At 36.7% G+C, this 22,300-nt stretch overlaps 2 protein-coding genes and 1 pseudogene across 3 annotated transcripts; all 3 read left to right on the top strand.

Moving 5' to 3' along the window:
• Positions 1–237: 237 nt before the first annotated feature.
• On the top strand, positions 238–1,407 carry LOC141587753 (F-box/kelch-repeat protein At3g06240-like). The gene has a single exon (XM_074409221.1). The coding sequence runs from the start codon at positions 238–240 to the stop codon at positions 1,405–1,407; it is 1,170 nt and encodes a 389-aa protein (XP_074265322.1).
• Positions 1,408–4,049: 2,642 nt separating this feature from the next.
• LOC141586526 (putative RNA-binding protein C25G10.01) lies at positions 4,050–10,260 on the top strand. 2 transcript variants are annotated; one of them, XM_074407786.1, is made up of 8 exons: positions 4,050–4,231; positions 4,346–4,365; positions 6,706–6,840; positions 6,916–7,015; positions 7,108–7,257; positions 9,099–9,168; positions 9,356–9,595; positions 9,986–10,260. In XM_074407786.1, exons 1-7 carry the CDS (start codon positions 4,229–4,231, stop codon positions 9,565–9,567), a joined length of 690 nt encoding a protein of 229 aa, XP_074263887.1. In that variant the 5' UTR covers positions 4,050–4,228; the 3' UTR covers positions 9,568–9,595; positions 9,986–10,260. The 2 variants fall into 2 exon arrangements, with proteins under 2 accessions (XP_074263887.1, XP_074263886.1); XM_074407785.1 differs by lacking the exon at positions 9,986–10,260 and having other exon boundaries at positions 9,356–9,783.
• A 7,733-nt stretch (positions 10,261–17,993) lies between these two features.
• On the top strand, positions 17,994–21,962 carry LOC141658649 (mechanosensitive ion channel protein 8-like; annotated as a pseudogene).
• The last annotated feature ends 338 nt before the right edge of the window (positions 21,963–22,300 follow it).

Raw genomic sequence — 22,300 nt, 5'->3', positions numbered from 1 at the left:
TTTCCTCGAATCTTATTTAGCCAAAAATTCCACATCTAACCTCTCCCTCTCATACTTTTAGAATGACACACCTTCCATGTAGGTAAAAACTAAGCATGATTTCTTCATTGCACAACAAACTCCAAAAATTCAAAAAAACATTTTTAATTAACTCCGTCACATGAATTACTTTAGCCCCTCATAATTCATTGCAATAACATCGGCGGTGAAAAATCCCTCTTTTTCGATTGGAGAAAAATGAAAAGCAGGAAGATGAAACAATCATCAAATGAATACATACCCCTTGAAGTGTTGACCCAAATCCTCGCATATTTGCCAGCAAAAAGCGTCTTAAAATTCAGGTGCGTCTGTAAATCTTGGTGTTCCATTATCGATAACCCTGATTTTGTTTCTATGCATCTTCAACTTTGCAACACCAACCCCTTTAATTCGGGTAAAGTATTAGCCCTTGAGGGTTTGGGAAGAGGTGGATGTAATGGATCCTTGTTAACACTTCGTAAAGCCGACACTCTTCGTAAAACTGATCACATTTTCAAGTGTTCTCAAAGATATTATCTTTATGGAAGTTGTAATTCACTGCTTTTAATGGGCCGCGTGACCCATTATCAAACTTGTCCGAGACTATGTAATCCGAGTGTCGGAAAATCGTTGTTACTTCCCCTTTGGCCCCTTCCCCCTTATTTCAAGTATAACACTAGCTTTGTACTTGGATTTGCGCTTCACACTAAAGATTTTAAAGTCATTGTAATCGCATTTAACCACGCTACGAATATAGCAACTCTAGAGATGCGCGTTGCAGTTTATACACTTAGTGATCAACAATGGGCTGTCAGGGATAATGGCCTCAACATTGACGGTTTGTCCTTTAAGAATTTGATTGGGCCCTATTATTTCTGTGAGGGGTCTGCTCACTGGCTTGGTAATCAAGTTGGTAAACCGACTCATCTTGTTTCCCTTGATTTTGATACGGAAAGTTTCTCCTTTTTGGAACTGCCATATGCGTTGGATGAAGTAAATACTACTTCAAGGTCGCTGTTTCTTCTTGGGGAGTCATTAGCGTTTTTCTGTATTTCTTCTGTTAGTCTTAAAATATGGTTGTTGAAACAAGAGAGTGTTAAGAGTAAGTGGACTCTATGGTTTTCAGGTCCTTCGAGTAGTGATGGATTTAATTTATTCCGTCATAGGCGCTCTAAAACAAGGATATTGTATTACAAGGGTGATGGTGGATCTCTTGTTTATGGGAAGAAGTCCTATAATATTGCTACTTGCCAAGTGCGGTCAATTGGAAAATCTCTGAGCCGTAATGTGGAATTGGGGACATATTATGAGAGCTTGGTTTTGTGCAAAGGATGCGAAGCTCAGGATATGGCTTCTTTCCCATTTTGCTTGGATAAAGAACATATCTGAAACAAAATTATACAATCTGAGCAAACATTAACTTCTTGCTCTTGTTGTTTGCTGTTTGTATTGTTTAATTAACGAGTAATAGTTGTCGACTAGAAAACAAAGACATTTCAATAGAAAGCTAGTTGTTTTTATATACAATATGAACTATGATTGACAAGAGAATGTGCAGAGCATTAGTTAAAAGACATGTTATTCTATCATTTTGATTGCGTACTATATCTGAATTTAGCATTGTAAATGATAAGATTTGTGATACACAAGTCAATTGCTTCTCTTCGTCTCGCTCTTGCTCTACCTTTTGAGTACCATTTTGCTCTTTGGCTTCAATGCTCTCCATCTTGTTGCTGTTGTTCATAACTGCCCCGTGTTTGTAATATATCATCTGCTGGCTTATCGTATTTCTTTAGTGCTGCCATGTCTCTGTTAATTTTGTTTGCTCCGGCTTGCTTTTAAAAGCTTTATTATCTCACTGTTGTAGTGTTGTTTAACAGGCACTGAAAGCTTAATTATCTAGGAAATTCGATATTGTAAATTTGAAGTATGGTAATAGATGCATAGATTGATTGTTTACATTGTTGCACTGCATAATTTGGAAGGTTACTTATGAGGTAAGAGTATGATGTACAAGATCTGTAGCACTCAGAAATCGGAATTGCTTATGTTTTTTACGGTGTCAACTGTTGTAAACTTGTGCTTGTAATTGGGCATCATATTTTAGGGACATTATTCAAACTAAAGCGTTGTTTAGCCAAGTTCGGACTCTTACGAGTATTAAAAAGAGACGGAATGTAGTAAAACCCGATTGATGAAAGCTTGAACAATTGATGAGAAAGATGTATAGATATTTTGAAGACAAGCCTAAACAACATTGTGAGAATTTTAGTGACCCTTTTAGTCACCGTAGATTCACTCACTTGTGAGCGAAATCATGTTAGAGGCAATGAAATAACAAAATCAAATCATTTAAAAAAAAGGAGTGACGTATTCTCAGCTAGACCTGGTAAATTGGTCAACTGACTCGGATTTAGGTTGCGTTAATTTTAAGTTTGCAAGAGTTATGATCATTTATATATCATGTCTGATAAAACTGAACTCTAAACAAAAGCAACTACAACCTTAAAGTCACTTTTATGCATAACCTAAAAAAAAAAAAAAAAAAAAAACATTTATATCATCAGACACATCTCTCTATCAGTCACTAGGAGTGTTAAATGGTGCGGCCTAGCCCCGCCAGACCGTTGGTCATCCCAACCCAACCCGCCTCTCTACCCGAGTCGAGCCAGTGCCAGAGATCTTCGGGCCAGCCCGGCTTGGCCCGACAAACTATGGAAAAAATCCAAAAAAAAAACACTATATGTCAGTCCCGGGCCAAACAATATGTAACTCGACCCGACCCAACCCCCCCTTCTTTAGTGTCGGGCCTGAGCCCAGTCTGTCCCCAGCCCACACCAGCCCAGCTCAACGCACAGCCCTATCGGTCTCCCCTATATTAACCAGCGACATCTAAAATAAATTGATAATCGGTCGATGGTAAACCTCAAAATTGCTTCATCTTTCAATTATTAGTATGCAAATCTATCTTTTGGTTAATATAAGTCTCCCTTTTGGTGAGAATAGTTTTTGAGTCCCTTATTTAGGGGTTTTCCATTTATTAGTGGGTTTAGTTTTATCGGTAATATAGACAAGAGTAGTTTTTTTATGGTTTGTCGGGTGTTCTTTCAAAAGCTGCAAGTTATTTGTCAATGATCTTTGGAACTAGGAAGAAGTAAATTTTTTTCTCACAATGAATCAAACGAATGATCCACTCATCAAAAGCTATATGGAAATAGCGATACCAGGACGAGCCGAATTGTTAGATTCTGTTTTGAGATCCTTAGTTTATAAGAGAATTATTTTTCTTTGGTTTCCATTAAATTGGTTTTCGATTATACATATTCTTTGTAAGTGCCGTAAGAAGTTCTATTAATGATTGTTCTTTTTTTTTTTCAAAAAATAAATTAGTTCCTCAGAAGACGATCATATCCATTTTAAATATGAAAGATTAAGGAGTATGCAATACTCTTTATTTACTTAAGTAATAAATGTACTTCCTTCGTCCTGGTTAATTGTTGTCCTTTGGTCTTGACACAAGGACCAATAAAAGGGAAGGGGGGCAATTATTAGATGACAAGTGGACCAAATTGAGTGTGAATAATCATATTGCTCATCAAATGCAATCCTAAAATAGAAATGACAACAATTGACTAAGACACCAAAAAATGAAAGAGAACAACAAAAATAATCGGGAGAGAGGGAGGAGAAAAAGGATTGTACATCATATATACTACATCATACTTAATGACTTTTTGAGTTTTTGTGTATTTTTTTAGAGTATTATAGAGTTTATAAATTATATTTTAGTTTTATGATGTCAAAAATGTAGTTTTTTTGAGTTATAATGTAACTTTTTGCCTTTTGAGATTAAAGTTTAAGTAAACAAATTCAAAAACTTTATAATAATACTAAAAAAATTTAGATTAAAACTCAAATATTTTATCTTAATACTCAAAAGCTATATAATTTGATGTAGTACATCAGATGTATAATCCACGTAATCGAGAGGGAGTGTTTTTGTGTCTCATCGTAATCCATTCTTTGTTTTCAAGGACAAATATATACGTGTCTTAAAGAAGAGTGGGTGAAAATAAATAGAGGATTCCCAACATAAAACGTCTATAGTCCTCATTTACTCGTTAGGCCCAATCCCCAAATCAAAACTGCGACAAACTCGTAACCCTAATTTCCCCTTTCTCTCTTTCTCTCTCACGAAGCAATCGAAAAAATGGTAAGCATCTCGCATTCTTCTTCCTCAATTCTCCTACATCTTCTTATTCGATTAACAAATCGCTTCTTTATCTTCCATTAATTTTAATTTCGCCGATTTTCTTATGTTTTGCAGGCCGAATCTCACCGCAGAAGGTAAATTTCTCATTTTTTTTTTCTTTCTCAACTCAACCAGAATTAATGGCTTCGATTGACGTTGATCTTGATTTTATTGTTTTTTATTTTGAATTTTTTGATTAGAAAGAGAACAACTTGGTGTATGGTTGAAATTATTTTGCAATCTGAGAAGATTAGATTCTTTCTTTGAGACGATTTAATTTATTCGATTGAGGCGGCGAAATCGGTCTTTGAGATGTGAGAGAGTTGGAATTGTTTTGGTTAATTCTGAGGAAGCTGGGAGGGGTATGCTGTCTAGCAGATGGAATGTTGTTGATTGATTGGCGTGAAAGCGAAAAACCGTGATGTGTGGTTGAATTTCTTTTGCAATTTGAGAAGGTTAGATCTTTTCTTAGGCGATTTAATGTATTCGATTGAGGCTTTGAAAATCGGTTGAGAGAGTTGGAAGTGTTATGGTTAATTCTGAGGAAGTTGGGAGGAAGGGGAGTTTTAGGCTGTCTAACAGATGGAATGTTGTGTGATTGATTGCCGGCATTGGGAATTCTATCAATTGCAGTTGGGTTTGGGAACAAATACCTGATTAAGGCTAAGGGCATGCGTCTCTCTGGGTGCATCTTATTGCCAGCTTGATCAGTATATCTTGAGTAAATGTGTTGAAAGTTGCCGATGGGTTTGGGCTTGCTGTCTTAGGGGTTAGTGTTTGATATTTGTTAGCGTAAGAATGATTGTAGCATGGTAGAACAGAGAGGCGTGTTGTTTGAAGTTTGTCCATAGCTTTCTTTATTTGTTTGATGATGTGCTTTTTGTTATTTTGGACTTGGTAATTTTCTTTCCCGTTTCTAGTCATGTCTTTTTTAAGGCTTGCCTGTCATTAGAACTCGTTGTTTTGTGCTATTATCTTAATCAAACTAGTGCTACATGTCTGCCACTTTATTATGCTTTAAGGTAGTAGAATATGCCGTAGGATTATCCAAAGTTTGTTGAAACTGCCGTAGCTGTATAGCCACTTTTACTAGTCGACTTGAGCGCTTAGCCTTTGGATCTTCTAGTTCGTTATTGTTGGGTGTTATTACCTAGAATCAGATTTATAGGCAGATGAAGCTGGTAAAAGTCCGTGATTTTTTTCACCAAGAAGTATGCGACTTGGATGCTTGTCCGGTTGTCCATGTGTCCATCACAAGTTATGTAATTATTTTAATGTTCTATGTAAAACGAATTGATATGGGTCTCAAATCATGTATGAGCATCGAATGTGCCACGCTGTTCCTCAAGGTTATATGAAGAGACTGAGCATCATAGGTATTAGGTAGCTTAAAAATGTCTTAAAATGGTCGTTGTGGTATTTGTCCAGTCCCATGAGATGATCTATATGGTAATTCTTTCTATCCGTATTATGAAGTAACATTTGCTTGTCAGAGAGCCTGTTACTTCTTCACTCCAATTGAGCTCTATTTAGATTCAGTGGGCTGGTTTATTTTTTCTTTGAGGCGATTTAATTTTTTCGATTGAAGCAAAATTAGTGTTGGTTATTGGTGTTTGGTAACAAATGCATGATTAAGGCTAAGGGCATGGCTCGCTGTTGGTGCTGTTTATTGCCAGCTTGACTATTATTTCCGAGTAATTTATAAATGTGCTACAATTTGCCGATGAATTTGAGCTTGCTGACTTGGGGATTAGTGTTTGATGTTCGTTAGCGTAGGACTGATGGTAGTGTTGAAGAACAGAAAGCTGAGTTGTGTGAAGTCTGTTGATAGATTTCTTTATTTGTTTGACAATGTGCTTTTTGTTATTTTGGATTGAGGATTTTTCTTTCTTGCTTTCTCATTCCCAGTCATGTCTTTTTTAAGGCTTACCTTTCGTTAGAACTATTTTGTTTTTTTTACTTTTAACTTAATCCAAACCAGTGGTAGAAATCAGCCACTTTATGATGTCATAAGGTAATAAGAGTATGCCCTAGGAATAGCGAAAGTTTGTTGAAACTGCTGCATTTGTGTAAACACTTTTACTAGTCGACTTAAGCGTTTGGATCTTCTACCTAAATTCAGGTTTATAGGTTGATGAACCTGGTTTAAATCTGTGTCGCGTGTTCACTTAGAAGTTTGCGACTTGGATGCATATTGATGTTCTATGTAGAAAAATTGATATAGTGTCAAATCATGTTTGAGAGTCGAATGTGGCGCACTGTTCCTTAAGGTTATAGAAAGAGCCTGAGCATCATAGGTTAGCTTAAAAATCTCTTAACATGGTCGTCGTGGTATTTGTCTAGTCCCATGAGATGATCTATATGGTAGTTCTTTTAATCCTTATTGTCGTGGTATTTAACTTCAGTGTGCTGGTTTATTCTTTTATCTTCTTAAGGTATTCAAGATCTCCATCTCCTCCTAAGGCAAGATCAAGGTCGCTGTCAAGGTCTATTTCTAAGTCCAGATCTCCGTCTCCACCTAGATACAAGTCACGCTCCCGATCCAGGTCTAGATCTGCAAGCCGTGGGAGGTGAGATTACATGGGATGATGCCAACGATTTGTACTTGTGTGCTCAAGTGGCTGACCCTTGTATAAATTTGGCAGGGAGGAGGTTAGCAATCCTGGAAACACCCTGTTTGTGACAGGGCTCTCTGCCAGAGTCACAGAACGAGATCTTAAGGATCATTTTGGCAAAGAGGGAAAGGTAATTGCCAAATCGGGTGCTTTTGCTATAATCTGATTGCTGCTTAATGATCTTTGAAATCGTTTGCTAAAACTAAATGACTATTATTTCAGGTAAGCTCAGTTTTCCTGGTTATGGAGCCACGTACACGAATATCTCGGGGCTTTGCTTTTGTGACAATGGACTGTCTTGAAGATGCTGATCGTTGCATCAAGTACCTTAATCAATCTGTTCTTGAAGGTCGCTACATTACTGTCGAGAAGGTATGCTTCCAGTCTCTATAACAATGCCGTGCATAGTAAGAGGTATATGATTATCCCTTTCCTCTTAACCTGGAGGTTTTTGGCTACATTCAGACTTCATTGTGTCAGCTTTGTTGGAAGCAATCAAAGATCAGTTTCATCCATCTCAAAGCTAATCAAACAGCTTGATGAAACGGCCAGCTAAACATATTTTCAATGCCTCAACTAAACATAGCAAATAGTGTCCAACAACTTAACAACATCCGCACTCACCATCAACTCTCAACTAATCAACGGATATTTTCAACATGCAACATTTCTAGACAGGCTTTATGGTATTTCATACCTGATGCATTCTGTTGGTATTGGTTCTCTCATGTGTGATGAATCTGAATTGGTTGGTTGCTATTATTGCATGGCTTTGTTTCTATTTCATGCTTCTATGTTGCTGGACTAGTGAACTCCTACCCTTTGCATGCTTGTAGCCTATTTCCTTGTTGATGTTTGTGTGTAGCAGAATTACCTTTAGGGTTTTGGATTTCCTTGTGTCTATGAGTTAGTCTGTGCATATGGCAATGAAAGGAGGTTTGCTGGTGTAGTTTTTATTACTGTTTCATCACGGCAAAGTAATTGTTTATTTGTTTGTACTCAATCTTACTTTTATTGCGCAAAACATGCATTTTGTTTATCGCATTTGATGTCGCAAGGCATAATAAATGCAATTTGCGTGTGAAATAAATTCTCTCTTCGTAGAAAGCTGATTGTCTCTTACAAACTTAATCTGAAGTATTTTCAACTTTCGGAACACCAAATACCAAGATATTGTACTCAGGTTGGGATACATGCTCAAAGGAGCTGCTGCTTTTAGTGGACTCAAAAGCGATGAGACTGATGAACCAAAGTTCTGTACACTAGCCTGTCTTTAAAGCATGTCTATTGGCATTTTGCACCGTAAACCACATGTTACATGAAATTCGATTTTTCTATGCCACAAATTAAGATCTCATATTTGTGAGAGTGATAGCTACATTTGGCTCTGGAATGTTAAATCTTTGTGAATGGGGAATAATGAAATTTGACTTAGAACACCTAAAGTGACAGTTATGATTTCCTCGATACTTGAGCAATGCCTTAGGGTTGGAGTCTGTCACTAGTTACGAGTGTGTTTCTTGCTTGAGGAATAAAGTTTTTGTTTCGTGTTAACGTGTGTGTGGTGTAGCTTCATTGGAGGGTCTGAATCTGGCAGCGTGGGTCTGTTACTGAGAAAGGAAATTGTGTAATTGTGTGTATTTTCTTTGGGGTGTCAATAGGTTCTCAGCCATATGAACTGTGTGCTGTGTGCATTACATACCTTGTTTCCTTCTCAAGTCTTCTTTTGAACTTATATTTTCCATCCACTCCCATGCTATATCCCATATAGGTCTGCTATATGGTGTTCTTCCTAGTTATCAAGAGTTGACCTTGATCTATATTTGAAGGATGTCGACGATCCTTTTGTCGCTGTAGCTGCCAGCTGGGTGTCTAATATTATATGGACAGTTCTTTTCTTGATAAAATCAACTATATGCGTGTTCATTTCTCTTCTTTTTTAGCTGTTAAGCTGCTGTCCGTTTGCAACTAACAATATGCACTCATTGTCTATTGATATGTGTCCTCAGCTATGCAATGATGCAAGTTTCTAAAATATAATTATGGGGAGGATTTCTGCTGCAATTTTTGTTGTATTTTTTCCTTCTTTTATTTGTGATGTGAGAAACTGTGGTGTGGTAGAATTTCTGCAATGCTATATGCTGTCACTTGACATCATTACATTAACCGGTTGAAAAGAGTAGATAGAATGAGATTTTTGTCTACCTTTTCAGTCAAGGAGGAAACGGCCAAGGACACCAACTCCAGGACACTATTTGGGCTTGGACAAATCAAGAGAGTCAGGTAACCTCTCCTAATGTCTGAACCTTAATTTGAACATTTGACGAATTTTTTTGAGACTTGTATAGGAAACCAGCTCGAATCCTTATTCAATATTTATTCAACTGTAGACTTTTTGGGGTAGTCTCACAAGTCCAAACAGTCTCAGCCAAGTTTTTTCTGCAACTGTCTAAATGTTTTGGGTTTGCAGGGCATCCTCGTAGCCGACCTCGTGGGGGTTATGGACGTGAAGATTATGGTCATAGAAGATCTCCAAGGCGTTCACCTTATCGAGGTGGCCGGGGTTATTCTCCTCGACGCTCACCGTATGCTGAAAGGTCAAGGAGATACCGATCAAGGTCTTATTCTCCATATGGAAGTCCTGACCGTGGATATGGGCGTCGTTCTGGCTATGTCAGATAAGAAAGCACTGTATGCATTAAGAATTCTGGTATGAATTGCAGACTTTTCTTAGAAGTTGTTACTGTGGTAGAATACTAGAATGTGAATTTGGGTTGCTGGAATTTGGAAGAACTATTGATAATGTTTGTATTAGTTGTGTCCCTTGTGAATTATGATCTTACCGGATCTGAAAATGCTTGTTTTACCATAATTGAAGTTGTGTAAACCACATTACTAGGTTTTGGCTTCTATGGATTACCCTGTTTCTATCGACCAGAGTAGGATACAGTTTTATGGCAAGTGAAGTAATTTTCTATAATGCGATCACAAGCAGTGTCCCATCAGCCACAGCTGTCCTATTTCCCGTCTTTTAAATGACGCAGATTATTGTAGAGGTGGTTAATTGCCTAATAGGTGGCTTGGGTCAAACTCATTTCAGGCCTGACATAAGTTTTGTGGCGCATGGACAAGTGGGCTAGCGGATTTGGGAAGGGTAGCAAGCTAGAGCGTGTAATTTTTCTAAAATATCCTATGTGCCTGCTTTTTCTTTAGGCTGGACAAGATCGTCCAATGTCCCGTCCTGTCCATAAAAGCTCTTGATTGATTACTTCGTTTTAACAATTGGCCGTCTTGTTTGTGAGCTTTTTCTTTGTTGGTAGTTTGTTTGTATGATAATTAAACTTATGCTGGAAGTAATACCAAGTGATTCTCGCATTCTTGTGCAAGTCTGTTGTACACCAGTCTCCTTCCACAACCAAATTCTTGTATAATGTCTCGCCTAATCGCCTTACACTAGAATTTGCGCTTGATATTTTGTTTTCGTCTTCCGTTTTTATCTATAAGGTGTTTTCAGTTTTATGTGATAGCGATGTGGAATCCAATAGAATGAAAACATAATTTTTAGCAAATTTTGAAACTTGAATCTTCGGATTCATTGTGTAAAAATGTTTTGAAAAAAAGAGTAATAAATAAGAAAGAGAAAAGTGGGAGGAATTAAATGGGGAGGGAATCTTTGTCCGAATGCAGAAAACTTGCAGCATCCTCGAGAAAATGAAGTTTCCGGATTCCCATCTCCCTTCTCATTCTTATTTACTGCTCTACTCTTTTTACAAGTTATCCTCCTTTCTGTTTTCCTTCCGTAACTTCGACGCCCGTTCTTTTATCGTAAGAAGATTAGATTGATCCTCTATAATAAGACTCAACCTATTTTGTCTATTTGATTTATCTTTTGCATTGTTGTAAATGCGCTGATTTGAACCTGAGTAGGCTCGGGCTTGACCCGGAATTTTGAGTTGGGTTCGGCTCGAAACTCGTCGAGCCCAAAAAATTGAAGCTCAAGCTTGGCTCGGGTTTGGTCATTATATTATTTTCACTTCATTATCTTTTAAATTCAACTAAATATAAATATTTTTAGAAAAAACAAATAAGATTATGAAATACTAAAAAATATTATATTATAATATATTTATAAATACCTAAATAATGTATTATTTAAAATAAAATTAATATTATGGTATAAAATTTAGACACAATTATAAATGAGCCCAAACGAGCTTTCGAGCGGAGTTTTGACCGAGCCGATTCTGAGGGTTCTAATTCTGAAGGTTTGTTGAGCCGGCTAAGATCATTTACAACCCTAGTTGTCCTCGTGAAATGATCAACCATCTAGTAATTGAGGAAAAAATTGATCTCTACTAAAGCCCTTGAGTCTTGAATTTTGCTGTCACAAAAAAAAAGTCTTGAATTAGATTTCCCTAGGCCATTTCAAACCAAATTGATCGTCTAAAGCTATTGACTTCAATTCTTTGGTGTGGTATTCCATTAATTCTCATTTTAGACGGATTTTTTTTTTTTATGACGAGGGGTTGATCGTCCCGGGCCCATGCATTCCCGCACCACCACATGGACCATGTAAGTCACCCCCTTCGGGGGCTGCAGTGGCCAAGTGATCATCGCCCCAGCTGGTAGTCGAACCCGGGACCTCTCAACTCCTGCATTTCTGCAAGCTTCAAGGTTTAACAGACAGACTTATTTGTTCATTTTCGTCCTCGTGAAATGCATAACCATCTAGTAACTGGGTCACATTTGGCTGTAAGGTCACATATGACACGTCTGAATGGTGAGCTGATCGGTATTCACTAACAAGAAGGTGAAATAGAGAACAAAGGTTATTACGTTGTACCTCTTTTATCTTTTTAAGTATCAGTAATGTTTTTTTAATTTAGTTCGTCTCATTGAAGACAACCACTATCCGTCACAAACTGAAGACGGATAGTGGCCCTCTCACAAAATGCAAGTGAGAGTATCCATTTCCCCCTACTTGCACTATCCATTTGCATTTTGTGAGAAGAGACAGTATTCGTATTCAGCTTATGGCGGATAGTATCCGTCTTTAAGAGATGGACTGTTTTTAATTATCTAAACGATCAAATTTCATTCTTTTAAAATTTATTTTTAAAATTCTAATTTTAATCACCCCTCTTATTTTCTAAAATTATCTAATACGGAGTTTTTATTTACAACTTGATGATTATAGTTTATAAATTGCCCAACAAAACTCTTGCAATCCCAGTTTTCCCAAAAAAAATAAAATAATGTAAATGTAGAAGAGGTGGGACTAAAACTTCATATGGAAAGCATGTGGAATAGGTATACCACTGTATTGTCAGTCAATTTGTCATCGATGAACCTTTTGCTATTTAGTAATCTCTAGTACACCAATTCTTATACCACCAGGTCTATGATACTTCCTACTCCTACTTTTAAAAAAATAATAATAAGAATAAAAAATAACAAAAATTTCCACTACTTAAACAGTTATTACTTTCCATAAACTCTTTTTTTCTCCTGTTTCAAACTACGTCTTCCGTTTCTATCAAAAAAATCATGCATAAAATTTAATTGTCCATCCAACGTAGTGGTTTTTGTAATCTTGATTCGAGTTTTGATTAATTAAATTCTAACTTATCAGGTATGTGTTAAAATTACTTCGTGTTTTGATTAATTAAATTCTAATTTATCGGGTTTGTGTTGAAATTACATTAAACCCTAAAAATTGTATAATACCGTAAATTAAATTGAATTTTTATGTTTTATCTCTCATTATTTATGATTCAATTTGTGGTTTTGGGTGTGATATTCATCATATGACACTATCATATTTCACTCAGAATTTAGTGAATATGATAGTTTAATTTGATGAATATGTCTTATCAAGTTTGATATTCATCATAAGTCACTATTATATTCACGTTGAGTTAAATGAATATGATAGTGTAATTTGATGAACGTGTGTTATGTAATGTGATATTTATTTTATGACACTGTTATATTCACTTCGAGTTTAGTGAATATTCGAGTTTAGTGAATATCGGTCTAATTTGATGATTATGAACTGTAAATTTGATAAAACTCGAATTCAAACAGATGAAAGAAAACTACGAATTTAATAAATTCAATAAGATTTTAAATTTGACAAATGAGTATTTTAGAAAAAAAAAGGTATTGTGAGAGATGTAGTGGGTAGTTTATTTGTTTTCTTTTATTTTTTTTTTAATTTTTTTTTGCCCATAACTACCATGGGTGTATCTTACTCCCTACCCATGGGAGTAGGATATAATTTGCCCTAGTACACAAATATTTTGTGAATTTCCATCTTGTTCAGTAATCGTTTGGAGAGATGGTAAATCCTACTATACCTCCAGTTATATAATAAGCATTACACAGCTTAAAAATAGATATGATAAATATACACAGCTGAAGTAAAAAATTTATATCAAATAATTTCAGTTATAAGATACTTGTAATAGATACGAGTATAAAATGCAAAAATTGTACCAAAAACATAAATTAGAAAATAGTTTAATTGAGTTTCAATTTGAGCCTCGTCGAGCACAGGTTCATCTCAAATTCAATAAAGCGGAGCTTGCTTGCCGGAGTGTGGAGAGGATTCCCATTGTAGCTTCGACTTAACTTGATTTTGATTTTTTCCAACTCAAACACAAGCTTTGACCGAGTTGAATAACACAAATATTTGTGTAAGACGGTTTTATACAAGTTTATTGTAAAATGAAATCTTTAAATAATTATTTTGACCCACTAAAATATCATTATTTAGTTCATTTTACCCTATTTTTATATAAAACCGCCTTACAATACACTAACCGATTGTATATATTGTTGTCGAACGGATTCCCCTCATTTGGATCCCCACCTCTTGAGTAAATACTAAATCCCTATAGTTAACATCATTCGATTTGTAATTTTTGTACCGTGTAATTTCATAAAAAGTGACCATTTTATGTAAAACTGGTCATTTTATCGTAATAAAAAAATGGTCATTATTTACCATAATAAAATGATAACTTTTTTTGTTTCCTCACTTTGTGCCATTTGATAACTTTTGTGGAAAAATAGTTTAGAACTTAAAAAAAAATCAAGAACTAAATGGAACAAACTTTGTGCATTCCCATTGTAGAAGAGTATTAATTTTGTCCTTTAAATATTATCAAAGCATTTAAAAAGAAATTTAATGTTTCCAATTTACTCTTTTGTAGACGTTTTCGTAACCTGCAGTTTCAAGACTGACGTAACGCTCTGTTTTTACTAGTAATTGACCAACAAACACAGAAAAGAACAAAGCAAACCGACTTATTTTATGGCAAAAGTCAAAACAATACTATACCATTATATGGAGACAACCAACAGTTTCTAAACTATTAGCTTGTTTTGTCAATTTTGGGAATTTGAAGGTACAAAATCAATTTCACACTTGAGATTCCTTTTTTTAATTAATTGTCAATAATAATTTTTCATAATTAACAAATTATGGTTAGAGTAAAAAATTTATTATCGAAAATGACCGATAGTAAACCAAAAAACACGAGCCTATGTGAATCCTTTTTTGATAATTAGTTTCGAATCCTTTCCATTTTCACAATTAGTATTTTGGAGCCTTGTGTTGAAAAAGAGAGTCTAAAATTTTTCAACGAGTGTAGTCCAATTCCATCCATCAATTCCAATGAAATGTTTATAGTATTTTGCAAAATATGAGGGATATTTTAGAAAAAGGTATATAAGTCATTGAATCGGGGGATAAAAATTATGTAAAAACTCATTTTAGCATTTACGAAAATTAACAACACAATGTCGGTAAGTACCAAGTACATATTCGAGCACTTAGATCAACTTATAAGGAATTTCATTAGCTTTCTTAGATATCTCGTGTTTCTTTTTCCTAAGAATACTTTCGTATTAAAATTGAATTAAAGTATCATCTACATACTTACAAATTAAACTAATTCATTGCCCTCACACGTCAAAATAATGAAAGATCAAACATACCTAAAGAAAATAAATCAAACATAGGTGTCGCGACAGATTAAAAAAATAAGTCGACATCAAATGAAGTATAACTCATAAACTTTATGAGATGATTCTCTATCCATCCCAATTATTTGTTTAAATTTTACTATATTCATCATAAGATAATTTAATTAAAGATAAATAAATATTTGAGACGTAAAGGTGTTGAGACGAGAAATAATAAAGGCACAAACCTTAACGAGGCCATGTTGTGGTAGCCAAAACCCCATGCATACATGAAAGAATCACTAAGATATTGGCACGGCTCAATCAAAAGAAACCGATAACAAGACCATTTTATTAAAATGGCTCGTAAATAAATCGATCTCTTGAGTGAACCGGGCCAACATCACAATGACACTTCCAATTATTCAAAAACACAAAGAACTTGATAATTTGAACGTAAACAATTTAGAGAGAAGAATTAAGAAGTTAGAGAGAATTAAGGAAGGAAAAGTAATAATGAATAATAAAAAAGTGTGAAGAAAAGGGAATGTCTCGATCAAATTTAAGGAGGAAAAATGGGAGAGAAAAGAAGAGTGCATTAAACAACGTCTTCTACCGAAACCCAAAGAAAGGACCATTGCATTTATGTCACCTGACCCCCCCTCCTTCCTAAGTATTTAATGTTCTACAACTAATGGTGCTACTCATCTCGTGTAACAAACCAACTAGAGCTTTCAATTTGGTCACCAAGTTATGGGTCGGGTTAAGACGGGATTTGTATAATTAGGTTTGGGATTTCTCGAGTTAGAATTGCCTTCCTTTGATCTAGTCGGGTGAGGTGCAGATGTTAACAAAGATAAATGCTAATAAGTCGCTGAGAAATCGGTGAAGTGATACTCATTACGGGTTTAAATCTCGTCAGCAATAAATCCGCCCTTGTGGCTCCCCCCCTTGCACCAAAAAAAATAGAGTTGGGTTTAGGTTTGACTTATCTAAAGGCTTAAACATTTGTTGATTTGGATTTTGTTGGAGTCAATTTACTACTATTGGCTCAACTTTGTATCCATTATTTTATAAGCTTGTTCACATTTGAATTGATAATTTTCTGTTTGATTTATTAAAACTTTTAATGTAACAGCTTCAACAACATTTGAGACTCTAATATCAATGTGGAGTCTCTACATAACCACATACACAAAATCTTATTTGTAACGGCACGTATCCATCACTTTAGAGTGACAGATACCATTTTCTCTCACAACCCAAATAGAGGAGAGAGGGAAGCACATGGGGTGCCCCCACTTTGTCCCCCCCTATTCATTTTGTGAGTGACATTACCCGTCACTTGTTCCAACCCGTCTTCAACAAGACTTCCTGATGACTGAGATATAACACCCAAAATCTAGTAGTACTATTTGGAATATGTTGTTATTTAAGGATCTCATATCCACATTTCAATTTTTCTGGGTAGGTCACGAGTTCAAATTACTTAATTCGTATTATTAAAATAAATCATTAAACAAATACCATATCGGTATTTTATTTAGATGATTTTAAGTTAATTCAGTGTCATAACCAAGACCTAAACGTTGTCTCTGATACCATGATAGATGAACCATCCCAACCAAAAACTTAAGGTGATGATTAATGCCCAACTATTATAATTATTCTTATTAATAACCACCATCACATCTCACGACTTTATCAACTAAGCTAGTTAATATATGTCCCGAGTGTTTTCCATTACTATTGTCCTACACAAATATGGGTGGTACTTAATAGCAGAAACAGTAACAAGGGAATCTGGTGAGAGAGAAAAAGGAAAGAAGAGTGGCCGTTGGTTGCTGGTTTGGGTTATTTAAAGCCCAAGTTACAACAATGTAACGTCTCTTTGCCCCCCTTTCGTTACCTTCTGTAGTATTGTTATTACTACCATCCTACGTACTGTTACTTTTACCTCTAGCTGCATTACTTATCTTCGTATGCTATAGCATTTATGTTGTTGGGTTCTTCCTGTTTCTTCCCTCGTGGAAATGAAAGCTAATTTAATGTTTTGTCTTTTCTCTTCTTTTCTTTTTACTCATTTTCAAAATCAAGTGAATTGAGTATACATTATTGTTGAGATGTTTTCTGTGTAAAAGGACATTTTTTCGGTGGACGATGTTAGGACAAAATCAGATAGTAACAAGTCTAGGTACCATCATCTTACATGTTTGATCTGGGGTCGTTTGTTTATTTAGTCCTTACATTTTGAATGCGAGAGAGTGATACTGAAATTCGATTGTATAACGGCTAATCTTATGACCAATAAGGTTTAGAGTGAAATTTTGCTTCACTTGTGACTAGTCTACTATTCTTGATTCAATATAGGTATGTTACCGACTTGCCAGGGTTAAACAAGTGGTATCAAAGTCAATGATTCGCTTTGGGAGTTAAGATGGTTTTTCAGACAATCCCAAGTATCATTGTGGTATATGGAATTGCATCGATAGAATGCTTCGGGGGCTAACTAAATATGTAGCGGAGTAACTTCAACCATCTAGTGCGAAATATCCCCAAATAAGGGGGGGTGATATATAATACACATGAGTACGTAAGCGACAACTCATAAAGTGTTGAAATCTCTTCCTATACAAGTAGAGATGGTCAACAGTAAGGGTTGACCCACCATAGGCCTGACTCGACCCCTCCTTTACCTATGGCTGTGCCCGAGTCCAGCATTATCTATTCGGCGCAGCTGTCCTTAGCCCGCCGTAATGCTGACCCACCTTAGGCCCGTCCCTTGACCCTGCCTCGGGACGGTTTCGGGCCCGCCTCCGCCAAACTCGTCCCCACCCGTTCCCTCACCCGAGTTGTGCCCGGACTAACCTTTTCCGCCCCTCCTTGCCCGGATCAGGCCAAGCCCGCCCACCCGTTTGAGCTTTAACCAGCCCTACTTACAATTATCGCTACTTGTGTGAGCTGGGCCAAATCTAAGAGACTTGTCTTCACTGGGCTTATATCAACTATTTGAGTGAACAACAAGCCCAAAAAGTCGTTAATCCACATCCCACGTGTACATCATAACAGAAAATAAAAAACGAATATTTAAAAACCGTCCCTATTTCTTTTCTCCGCCTCCCACGCCAAATCCTCACTCTGTCTCTATCGTACTTCCACCTCACAACTATTTAAATTATTTTTCACCATTTTACTCACTTCTTTATCATTATTTTAATTAATCCACCAATCTAATCTCTCCATCTTTCTTATTAATTTTCAACTCAACTTATGTTAATTCATCTCTGACATCTCATCATCACCTTAATTACTAATTAATCCGTGGCCGTACGAGTATTAATTAATTAGTTGATTAGTTAATAGAACAAGTATTTAACGGGTGCAATTGGTTATCTCTAGGCAACTAAATTCCAATTCACTACTCGAGAATAAAATCTAAGTGGTTAAGACGGAGGTATAGTAATACTGGCCAGTAGCCTGACCTTTTAAAAAAGTAGAGAACAAGTAAAAACCCATGTCGAAGTCACCGGCACCACCTGGGGATCCTACGTCGGGTTTCTCTGTTAAGATTGATCCCGGCGAAGATATTTCTTTTGCTAAGTCTCCATTGGAGAGTCAGAGAATATGGCGGGAAGCGAGTTATGATTTTGACAACTCTGCCCCTATGCCGCGAAAAGGTGTGAAAAAGGGTAGTAATAGTGGTAGTAGTGATGGTGGTGATGATGAAGACGATGATGTTTCGGATGAGTTTGATTTCCAGAGGCATAGGGGGAAGGGGAACCCGAGTTTAACTCCGGTTTACGAGCGAGATGGTGAGTTGGTTCGAAGACGTAGTGTCAGTGAAGATGGGCAGCATTTCGGTAAAGAAGGGGATCATGTAGTGCAGTGTACTTCAAACGCGTCGTTTCAGCAGAAGAGTACTAAACCGGGTTTGATGAAGATGAAGAGCAAGTCCCGGCTCATGGACCCGCCTCCAGTTGTGGATAAGCGGTCTGGCCGGGTTGAGAACCGGTCTGGGATGTTAGGGAAGAGTATGGAGATTGAAGAAGATGATCCCTTTGATGATGATTTACCTGAGGACTATAAAAAGGGTAAAATTTCGATATTTTTTGTCGTTCAATGGGTTTTTTTAATTTTGATTGTCGCCGCTTTGGTATGTAGTTTGGTAATTCGTAAATGGCGGGGTAAAACTATGTGGGGTATGCAATTATGGAAATGGGAAGTCATGGGTTTGGTATTGATTTGTGGCGGGTTGGTTTCGGGTTGGTTGATTAGGATTGTGGTGTTTTTCATTGAAAGGAACTTCTTGCTCAGAAAGCGGGTTTTATATTTTGTTTACGGATTGAGGAGTTCCGTGCAGAAGTTTCTGTGGTTAGGGTGGGCTTTATTAGCTTGGATTTTGATCTTAGATAAAAATATCGAGAAGGAGACGAAAAGTCAAGTCTTACCTTATGTGACGAAGATTTTGATCTGTTTTATGGTCGCGACATTGTTGTGGTTGGTTAAGACATTGTTGCTTAAGGTGCTCGCTTTGAATTTCCATGTGTCCGCGTTCTTTGATAGGATTCAGGACGCGTTGTTTAATCAATACGTTATTGAGACGTTGTCTAGACCGCCTTACCTTGAACTTCAGCAGATTCAAGAGGAGGAGGCGAGGGTTATGAGCGAGGTTACCAAGCTTCAAAATGCTGGGGTTCATATCCCTGCTGATATTCGGGAAAATTGCTTACCCAAGAGTCCATTGAGCGGGAAGAGCCCTCGAATTGGGAAAAGTCCGATGTCTAGTAAGAGACATGATCAACAGGGAGATGATTCTAGTATTAGTATTGATCATCTTCATAGGCTAAATCAGAAAAATGTATCTGCTTGGAATATGAAGAAGTTAATGAGATCTGTGAGAAAAGGTGTTTTGTCTACTCTCGACGATCATCTTGATCCGAGAATGGAGGATGATACTGCAATGCAAATTCGTAGTGAGAAGGAAGCGAAAGCGGCTGCCAAGAAGATTTTCACTAATGTCGCAAAGCCAGGCTCTAGGTAATCTCTTTTTGTTATTCCCTTTTTTTTGGGTGCTAAAGAGGGGCTAAGCCCCGAAAATTAATTAATTGCTATTACACGGGGAATAGCTACCCAAAATATATTCTCCCGAAGTACAGTACGTAAATCATTAAAAGGTACGTCTAAGTGTGTTGGAGTGGTGCTAGAATTCACTCCTCTGTTGGCCATTAAATCCGCTGCCATGTTAGCTTCTCTATATGTGTGCCCCAGCTTGGTTACCCAATGAGTCTCCCTAAGCAAGTCTTGACATCTTAACAATAAATTTGAGATTGTCGAAGTTTTCATAAATCACAATCATGGATATTTAAGAAAATGGACAAATATATATGTTGTTAGACTTAACACGAGCTGCACGCAGGTATGCCGACAGTAAAATACTCTACAATCTGGAATTAATGTCGTCTTTTTCGTGTTGTTTGGTCTAGGCATATCTATAAGGAGGATTTGATGCGTTTCTTAAGAGAAGAGAAGGCAAGCAGAACAATGCTTCTCTTTGAAGGAGCTGGTGACGGTAAAGGCATTAGCAAACGGGCACTTAAGAACTGGGTGGTAAGTGATCATATTGCGCGATCTCTTGTTTAATTAGCTATCAATGTAGTTCAAGCTGTCATAACACATCTTTCTGTCAGGTTAATGTGTTCACAGAAAGGAGAGCTCTTGCGCTTTCTCTCAATGATACAAAGACAGCCGTAAACAAGCTTCATCATTTGGTGAATATTCTTGTTGGTATATTGCTGTGATAATCATATGGCTTCTCATTTTGGGTGTCCCAGTTACTCATTTCTTCGTCTTCGTGAGCTCCCAAATTCTTGTGTTGGCCTTTATGTTCGGTAACACTTGCAAAACCACATTTGAAGCAATCGTCTTTCTGTTCTTTATGCATCCGTTTGATGTTGGTGACCGTTGTGAAATCGAAGGAGTTCAGGTAAATTTTTCACTCTTTCTATTTACATTTTTCCGGATTCTAGTAATTTTACGCTTACACAAGTTTTGGTTATAGATGGTCGTAGAGGAGATGAACATATTGACGACTGTCTTTCTCAAATTCGACAACCACAAAGTCATTTATCCGAACAGTGTGCTAGCAACCAAACCAATCAGCAACTACTACCGTAGTCCTGATATGCGTGAAACCATTGATTTGTCTGTCCACATTTCAACTCCGGTGGAAAAGATATCTCTGATGAAAGAGAGAATAACAAGGTAAGGATGTTACGTAGCATCATTTCTCTAGAACGACAATGTTCAGTATATGGTTCATGTAATGTTACCTATCCGTCAGCAGTCGCTTGTTTGTTATTCAAAACATCGAATTAACAAAATCACCTATTTCACAATGCTGATCTTAGGTTGTGCAATGTGGCAGGTACATAGAACATAGGAAAGAGCAGTGGTACCCAGGGCCGAAGGTAATAATGAAAGACGTAGAAGACATGAACAGAATAAAGATAACGGTATGGGTGTATCATACAATGAACTATCAAAATATGGGAGAAAGGTGGGCTAGGAGAAGCCATCTTGTTGAAGAGATGATCAGGATCTTCAGGGACCTTAATATTGAATACCGAATGTTACCCACAGACGTTAATGTCAGAAACATGCCGGCTTTGGTTTCCGACAGAGTACCATCTAACTGGACGCTGTGCGCGAGATGATCATATAGGTGGAAGTCCGACCTCTGGTGACTTCTAAAGTTCATAATGTATTTCAGTATATTCCCTCCGTCCCAATTATTTATTTACTTTTTTTATTCGTTAAGAGGAGTATTTTAATCAAAAGTAAACAAATGACTGGGACAAAGGACGACCTCCCTAGCTTTATTGGTTGAGTGGTTAATATATAATACGGAGGTTAGGGGTCTAGGCCTTGGCTAGCCTTATTTTTTGCTCCAAGATAGGTTATTGAGAGGAAGACGTGTTACACTTCGACCATGTTTGTTTTTGGGCTTTGGTATAAATAGGACACATTACAAGGTACGTTAGGGTCGTTTATATGTTTATGGGTGTCGGTGTGTGAGTGTATGAATTAGTTGTTTATATCTCCGTTGATGTATTCTACTTTGGTCTTATTTATAGTGCAAATGCCATGGTTGATATTGGCTTTTTGGTTATGTGCTTGTTTGGAAGCAATTGGATTTATCATTGGTTGTCTATATATATTACTAGTTTGAAAGCCCGTACTTCGTACGGGTTAATAACCTTGATTATTTTAAAACTAAGTTATAGAAGATTATCGAATAGGTGTTTCGAAGTTCAAATACGGGTGTCACATAATTCTAAAAAAAATGAAATATCCTAATCATTTATGTTCTCTTGATACGTACTTGATTCTAAGCATTAAGTAGCCTCTAAAGCTTTGTTATCTCGAATTCTAGCAAAATTTATTA

Source organism: Silene latifolia, chromosome 6 (assembly GCF_048544455.1).
Source record: "Silene latifolia isolate original U9 population chromosome 6, ASM4854445v1, whole genome shotgun sequence".
Lineage (NCBI taxonomy): Eukaryota > Viridiplantae > Streptophyta > Magnoliopsida > Caryophyllales > Caryophyllaceae > Silene > Silene latifolia.
The sequence above is the reverse complement of the archived record's forward strand: the minus strand, read 5'-3'. Positions and strand labels throughout refer to the sequence as shown.

Coding starts and splice junctions, on each gene's coding strand:
- LOC141587753 (XM_074409221.1), top strand. CDS start 238: ATGAAAAGCAGGAAGATGAAACAATCATCAAATGAATACATACCCCTT.
- LOC141586526 (XM_074407786.1), top strand. Junction 4,366..6,705: donor GCCGAATCTCACCGCAGAAG/GTAAATTTCTCA, acceptor TATCTTCTTAAG/GTATTCAAGATCTCCATCTC. Junction 7,258..9,098: donor GCTACATTACTGTCGAGAAG/GTATGCTTCCAG, acceptor CTACCTTTTCAG/TCAAGGAGGAAACGGCCAAG.